Below are 8299 nucleotides of genomic sequence, written 5' to 3'. Positions count from 1 at the left end.
GCTTTTTGCAAAAATTGTTAGAATTTGACCGTTATACATAATTTTTAGTAAGAGTGTCACAGATATTATGTTATGCCATAGAAATCCATTTAAAATAAAATTCTGAATCTAAACATACATAAAGGTGTGCCTATTAATTCTAAGTAAGGAGGAGAGATTAAGGACTGAGAAAAAGGTACTACATTGTATTTTTATGAAACTACACAACTTTCAAAATTGCATTCTTATCAGTTACGTAATTTCACTCTACTAGACTCCTTTGAGGTACTTAGGATATACTTCTAATGATTTCCTTGCTCATCTTTAAGATCTTTATTTTCCCCATCTGATTATTAAATATATGCTCACTTAATTTTTTTCAAACAACCCAATAAGTATAAGGAATAAAGTAAAAGCCACTGGGTGTCTCACCCCCAACATTCATATCCATCCTTATAGATGTTTTCTACGCATGTACATGTAATATGTACAAGAATGGGATCTCATTAGGACAGTATCGTAAACACCCTGTATACATTTTCTATTGCTGTAGAACAGTTTACCAGCATTCCAAGACCCAGTCCTTGTAAAGTTATGTGGTCCTCTGAGGAATTAGGAAGTTTACCTCTTTATCATTCCCACCATCCTTGTGTATATAAACATCTCCATCATGGTTATTATTTTCCCAGCATCTGAATGCCATGTTATATCTCTGGCAGCTAAAGTTCTTGAACAAAAACCTTACCTTAAAGCTCAAACCCAATCGGCTGGCTCCAAGCCTGGATCCCCTTTCTAGGACAAGCGGTGGTGGTTCTTTGGGAGACTGGAGACACGCAGGCAGCAGAGGACAGCTGAGATGGGGGAGCTGACGAGCCTGTGAAGTGGGACAAGAGAGAGGAAAGTGCAAATTAATTCGTATAAGTAAATCCGGCCTTCCATGTATTTTATTCAGTAGTTTCCAACAAGAGCCAAACTGCTCAGCCTGGGCTATACACAGGAGGACCTAGTTTTTCTTGTTAAGTCCCCGACATAGGGGAGTTGATGTACAGCCCCCTTTCAAGCTGGGAAACATGCCCTCTAACGACAGTCTATGGGAATCTGCTTCTTCATAGGAAAATAGAAGGGCAGAGACAGGACGCACAGGAGATGGGCAGGCTGCCCCTTATCACTCAGGGTTCACCTTCATTGCCAGAGATTTCCTGCCTCTCAAACGTTAAAGCACCATAGACAGGAGCCTCGCCTGGTGCCTTTGCCCTTGTGCGTCTTTCCAAGCTGGGAACGCTGTCTGGCAGGATCCAGAAACACTAACGGGTTTGTAGTCTTTGACACAGCGTATCAGATGCTGTGGCTTGGCTCAGAGGCTGAGCTCCTTCCTGTGTCTTTGAGCTCTGGAAAGTGAAATGCCACATTTCCAGATGGCCTTGCAGACACAGCCCCAGGTGTGAGCTCTGTCCCCCAGACACCTGCGTTCAGAACTGAGTCAGGAGGCGAGCAGGCAGGATATGGGGTGCCCGTCTCCTGGCACAGCTAAGGCAGCAGGACCTCACAGCAGGCCGCTGCCCGGCTGGGTGAGTCTGCTTCTTCTGGCAGAAATAGGGAAATGCGGGGCTAGAAATTGTCCCCAGCCCTGTGGAAAACGCTCCATCCACATTTTCAGTCATGCCAACCATTTGGAAACCACGGAATACATGATAAAAATGTTTTTTGCTTAAACTAGCCAGAGTAGTTTCCATTATCTGCAACTGAATGCCCACCAGCCCAGGTATGTCGGGGTCTCTAAGACCACCCGTGGGCTTCATGGGTCGCTAGAAGGACTCAGAGGACCAGAAGTTGTTCCATTCACAGTTACAGGTTATTATAGCAGAAGGATAGAGCAAAATCTCAAAGGGAAAGTCACGTGGGCAAAGTCTAGGGGAAACCAGACACAAGCTTCCGAGAGTCCTCTCCCAGCAGTGCCACGGGACTCACTTAATTCCTTCAGCAAGGATGGGTGACGCTGTGGCTGCAAGACTGCCCCACCTGCCGCAGAGGGAGAGCAGGTGTTCAGCATAAACCACCTGCAGAAACCATGACAGCAGGGATCTGCCCCCAGGCATGCAGATCACTCCTCCAGTCCATGTACCCCGAGAGCTCGGTCGCGAGGAGCCAGCCAAGGGCGGACATGGAAACAGCCTGTTCCTGGGTATGTGCATGGTCCCAGGGACCCAGAGCTGCTGCCTTAACCCTCTCCTGCCCACGAGGAATTCCACTTCTGGACAGGTAAAGAGTTACCCGAAATATGCAAGACACTAAAAACTACAAAGAGAGTAACTGTAATTTAAAACAGCCAAAAGCTGGGGGTGGGAGTAGAGGTTTGGTGACTAGAGGTCTCACAATAGGAAGATATTACATCAATTATGGTTCATCCACTTAACTAAGGTTTAGGCCACCACTAAACACCAGTATGGTAAAATGATTATATGGGATGAAAAGTCAGGGTATAAAAGTGTACACAAACTGTTACCTCACTGCCCGATGTACAGTGAGGCCAAACAATACCAAAACATTGGAGTTTGGAGCAGACAAAGGTTTACTGCAGGGCACCGCAAGGAGACGGATGACTCAAGCCTTAAAAACCCTTATGTCCCTGAAAGCTTTCAGCAAAGCCCCCTTACAGGAAAGGTGAGGGAGGGGCGTAGCTAGTTGCTGCAGGCTTCTTGGTGTCAGATCCGTTGTTGTTGAGGTCGGGTCATGGTCAGGTCACAATGTTCCTGTAAACCTCCCCCACATGCCGCGGAGCTGCTGGGCCCGTGAGCCATGGCCGCAGAGCCTGCGTACACGGAGCCTGTGCTCCGCAACGGGAGAGGCCACAACAGTGAGAGGCCCGCGTACCGCAAAAAAAAAAAAAAAAAAAATTCTTCTTTCCTTTATGCTAGGGGCACTATAAGATGGAATAGAGCTCCGATTATCACAGCAGGTGTTATCAAATACCAAACAAATGCAGCGCAAAACGGTCTCTCGGGATCACAGTTCCCTAGCACCAAAAAGGAGATTCCCACCCATTGCAAAAGGAAAATCCCAACCAAAGGTCCGCCACAGGCAAAACCGAACATAATGGGAAAGGATACCTGGTGTCATCACACTTGAGCTCCGTTTTTCACCAAAGACGTCTCAACAAGCCAATGCAAGTACTGATTCACACACATACAATATACAAATAACAAACACGGTCCCACAAACAAAAGCACAAGCCAGAGTGGCTCATCCCAAAATGACATATACAAAAACACAAACAACAAATAAGCTACAGTCGCATAGACAGAAAATCAGAGGAAGGTAGTCTAAAATTCCACTTCCACTTCCAGACGGAGGCCTCCAAACACAGTGGTCCAGCTCTCAAGAGAACGGACCCAAAGTGGCTCACTTGCTGCAACAGAAGCAGCCCAAATGGAGTGGAGCGAATTCCCAGCCTGCACAAGCTGGAGTGACTTACCCCAAGCGACACCAAATGCGGACCACAGCTCCGGATGTTTCTCTGCTCCCAACAGCCTCGTGCACTGGTGCGGCTGACCTCTATCAGGGAGAGCCCCTCTCAGTTCCCTGGAGCAAAATGAGCTCCAGAAGCTGCTGAGAACTCAGGAAAGGGGCTGCCCCTGGCTGGGGTCCACTGGCCACTGGCACAGACATCCTGGCTGGCTCGCTATAATTGTTACCAAAACACAAGTCCGTGTGCCTCATACACAAGAGAGGCCAAACAATACTGAAATGTCAGAGTCTGGAACAGAGAAAGGTTTATTGCAGGGCCATGCAAGGAGATGGGTGGCTCATGCCTTAAAAACCCCAAACTCAAGCTCGAGGAGAAGATGGCGGAAGAGTAAGACACGGAGACCTCCTTCCTCCCCACAGATACATCAGAAATACATCTACACGTGGAACTGCTCCTATAGAACAGGTACTGAATGCTGGCAGAAGACGTCAGACTTCCCAAAAGGCAAGAAACCCCCCCACGTACCTGGGTAGGGCAAAAGAAAAAAGAATAAACAGAGACAAAAGAATAGGGACGGGACCTGCACCAGTGGGAGGGAGCCGTGAAGGAGGAAAGGTTTCCACACACTAGGAAGCCCCTTCGCGAGCAGAGACTGCAGGAGGCGAAGGGGGTAAGCTTCAGAGCCACGGAGGAGAGCACAGCAACAGGGGTGCAGAGGGCAAAGCAGAGAGATTCCCGCACAGAGGATCGGTGCCGACCAGCACTCACCAGCACGAGAGGCTTGTCTGCTCCCCCGCTGGGGTGGGTGGGGGCTGGGAGCTGAGACTCAGGCTTCGGTCAGATCGCAGGGAGAGGACTGGGGTTGGCAGCGTGAACACAGCCTGAAGGGGGCTACTGGGCCATGGCTAGCGGGGAGCGAGTCCGGGAAAAAGTCTGGACCTGCCGAAGAGGCAAGAGACTTTTTTTGCCTCTTTGTTTCCTGGTGCGCAAGGAGAGGGGATTAAGAGCGCTGCTTAAAGGAGCTCCAGAAACAGGCATGAGACGCTAAGGCTGCTGCTGCAGCCACCAAGAAGTCTGTGTGCAAGCACAGGCCACTATCCACACCTCCCCTCCCAGGAGCCTGTGCAGCCCGCCACTGCCAGGGTCCCGTGATCCAGGGACAACTTCCCCAGGAGAACGCACAGCGCGCCTCAGGCTGGAGCAACATCATGCGGGCCTCTGCCGCTGCAGGCTCGCCCCCCACTCTGTACCCCTCCCTCTCCCCGGCCTGAGTGAGCCTGAGCCCCAGAATCGGCTGCTCCCTTAACCCCGTCCTGTCTGAGCAAAGAACAGACGCCCTCCGGACACCTACACGCTGAGGTGGGGGCAAATCCAAAGCTGAACCCCAGGAGCTGTGGGAACAAAGAAAAGAAAGGGAAATCTCTCCCAGCAGCCTCAGAAGCAGTGGATTAAAGCTCCACAATCACCTTGATGTCCCTTGCATCTGTGGAATACCTGAACAGACAACGAGTCATCCCAAATTGAGGAGGTGGACTTTGGGAGCAAGATATATTATTTTTTCCCCTTGTCCTCTTTTTGTGAGTGTGTATGTGTATGCTTCTGTGCGAGATTTTGTCTGTATAGCTTTGCTTTCACCATTTGCCCTAGGATTCTGTCCATCCATTCTTTTTTTCTTTTTTCCTACTTTTTAAATTTTTTTCATAATTATTCTTTATTTTAATAACTTTATTTTATTTTATTTTATCCTTTCTTTCTTTCTTTCCTTCCTTCCTTCTTTCCTTCTTTCATTTCTCCCTTCCTCCTTTCCTTCTTTCATTCCTTACTTCCTCCCTTCCTTCCTTTCTTTTCTTTCTTTCTTTCTTTTGTTCTTTCTTTCTTTGTTTCTTTCTTTCTTATTTTTTCTCCCTTTTATTCTGAGCCATGTGGATGAAAGGCTCTTGGTGCCCAGCCAGGAGTCAGTGCTGTGTCTCTGAGGTGGGAGAGCCAACTTCAGCACACTGGTCCACAAGAGACCTCCCAGCTCCACGTAATATCAAATGGCGAAAATCTTCCAGAGATCTCCATCTCAACGCCAAGACCCAGCTCCACTCAACGACCAGCAAGCTACAGTGCTGGACATCCTATGCCAAACAACTAGCAAGACAGGAACACAACACCACCCATTAGCAAAGAGGCTGCCTAATATCATAATAAGGCCACAGACACCCCAAAACACACCACCAGACGTGGACCTGCCCACCAGAAAGACAAGATCCAGCCTCATCCACCAGAACACAGGCACTAGTTCCCTCCACTAGGAAGCCTACACAACCCACTGAACCAACCTTAGCCACTGGGGACAGATACCAAAAACAACGGGAACTACGAACCTGCAGCCTGCGAAAAGGAAACCCCAAACACAGTAAGATAAGCAAAATGAAAAGACAGAAAAACACACAGCAGATGAAGGAGCAAGTTAAAAACCCACCAGACTTAACAAATGAAGAGGAAATAGGCAGTCTACCTGAAAAAGAATTCACAATAATGATAGTAAAGATGACCCAAAATCTTGGAAATAGAATAGAGAAAATGCAAGAAACATTTAACAAGGACCTAGAAGAACTAAAGAGGAAACAAGCAATGAGGCACACCACAATAAATGAAATTAAAAATACTCTAGGGGCTTCCCTGGTGGTGCAGTGGTTGAGAGTCCGCCTGCCGATGCAGGGGACATGGGTTCGTGCCCTGGTCTGGGAAGATCCCACATGCCGCGGAGCGGCTGGGCCCGTGAGCCATGGCCGCTGAGCCTGCGCGTCCGGAGCTTGTGCTCCGCAACGGGAGAGGCCACAACAGTGAGAGGCCCAAGTACAGCAAAAAATAAATAAATAAATAAATAAAATAAAAATAAAAATACTCTAGAAGGAATCAATAACAGAATAACTGAGGCAGAAGAACGGATAAGTGACCTGGAAGATAAAATAGTGGAAATAACTACTGCAGACCAGAATAAAGAAAAAGGAATGAAAAGAACTGAGGACAGTCTCAGAGACCTCCGGGACAACATTAAATGCACCAACATTTGAATTATAGGGGTCCCAGAAGAAGAGAAAAAGAAAGGGATTGAGAAAATATTTGAAGAAATAATAGTTGAAAACCTCCCTGATATGGGAAAGGAAATAGTTAATCAAGTCCAGGAAGAACAGAGAGTCCCATAAAGGATAAATCCAAGGACAAACATGCCAAGACACATATCATTCAAACTATCAAAAATTAAATACAAAGATAACATATTAAAATCAGCAAGGGAAAAACAACAAATAACACACAATGGAATCCCCATAAGGTTAACGGCTAATGCTTCAGCAGAAACTCTGCAAGCCAGAAGGGACTGGCAGGACATATTTAAAGTGATGAAGGAGAAAAACCTACAACCAAGATTACTCTACCCAGCAAGGATCTCATTCAGATGTGATGTAGAAATTAAAACCTTTACAGACAAGCAAAAGCTGAGAGAGTTCAGCACCACCAAACCAGCTTTACAACAAATGCTAAAGGAACTTCTCTAGGCAAGAAACACAAGAGAAGGAAAAGACCTACAATAACAAACCCAAAACAATTAAGAAAATGGAAATAGGAACATACATATCGATAATTACCTTAAATGTAAATGAATTAAATGCTTCCACCAAAAGACACAGATTGGCTGAATGGATACAAAAACAAGACCCATATACATGCTGTCTACAAGAGACCCACTTCAGACCTAGGGACACATACAGACTGAAAGTGAGGGGATGGAAAAAGATATTCCATGCAAATGGAAATCAAAAGAAAGCTGGACTAGCAATTCTCATATCAGACAAAATAGACTTTAAAATAAAGACTATTACAAGAGACAAAGAAGGACACTACATAACAATCAAGGGATCAATCCAAGAAGAAGATATAACAATTGTAAATATTTATGCACCCAACATAGGAGCACCTCAATACATAAGGCAAATACTAACAGCCATAAAAGGGGAAATCAACAGTAACACATTCATAGTAGGGGATTTTAACACCCCACTTTCACCAATGGACAGATCACCCAAAATGAAAATAAATAAGGAAACACAAGCTTTAAATGATACATTAAACAAGACGGACTTAATTGATATTTATAGGACATTCCATCTGAAAACAACAGAATACACATTTTTCTTAGGTGCTCATGGAACATTATCCAGGATAGATCATATCTTGGGTCACAAATCAAGTCTTGGTAAATTAAAGAAAATTGAAATCGTATTAGGTATCTTTTCCAACCATAATGCTATGAGACTAGATATCAATTATAGGAAAAGATCTGTAAAAAATACAAACACATGGAGGCTAAACAACACACTACTTAATAACCAAGAGATCACTGAAGAAATCAAAGAGGAAATCAAAAAATACGTAGAAACAAATGACAATGAAAACACAACGACACTAAACCTATGGGATGCAGCAAACGCAGTTCTAAGAGGGAACTTTATAGCTATACAAACCTACCTTAAGAAACAAGAAATGTCTCAAATAAACAACCTAACCTTACACCTAAATCAATTAGAGAAAGAAGAACAAAAAAACCCCAAAGTTAGCAGAAGGAAAGAAATCATAAAGATCAGATCAGAAATAAATGAAAAAGAAATGAAGGAAACAACAGCAAAGATCAATAAAACTAAAAGCTAGTTCTTTGAGAAGATAAACAAAGTTGCTAAACCATTAGCCAAACTTATAAAGAAAAAAAGGGAGAAGACTCAAATCAATAGAATTAGAAATGAAAAAGAAGTAACAACTGACACTGCAGCAATACAAAGGATCATGAGAGACAACTACAAGCAACTCTAT

General features: G+C 45.1%; 1 protein-coding gene across 7 annotated transcripts in view; it reads right to left on the bottom strand.

Annotated features, from left to right (window-relative positions):
- Positions 1-8299, bottom strand: part of LOC109549527 (uncharacterized) — a 129090-nt gene that overhangs the window by 97831 nt on the left and 22960 nt on the right. For all 7 annotated transcript variants that reach the window (XM_073805744.1, XM_073805743.1, XM_073805745.1 and 4 more), the window contains exon 2: positions 725-853. In XM_073805744.1, the coding sequence (XP_073661845.1) occupies positions 725-853 (129 nt within the window). The remainder of the gene's footprint in view (positions 1-724; positions 854-8299) is intronic.

The sequence above is a fragment of the Tursiops truncatus genome, chromosome 6 (assembly GCF_011762595.2).
Source record: "Tursiops truncatus isolate mTurTru1 chromosome 6, mTurTru1.mat.Y, whole genome shotgun sequence".
Taxonomy (NCBI): Eukaryota; Metazoa; Chordata; class Mammalia; order Artiodactyla; family Delphinidae; genus Tursiops; species Tursiops truncatus.
The sequence above is the reverse complement of the archived record's forward strand: the minus strand, read 5'-3'. Positions and strand labels throughout refer to the sequence as shown.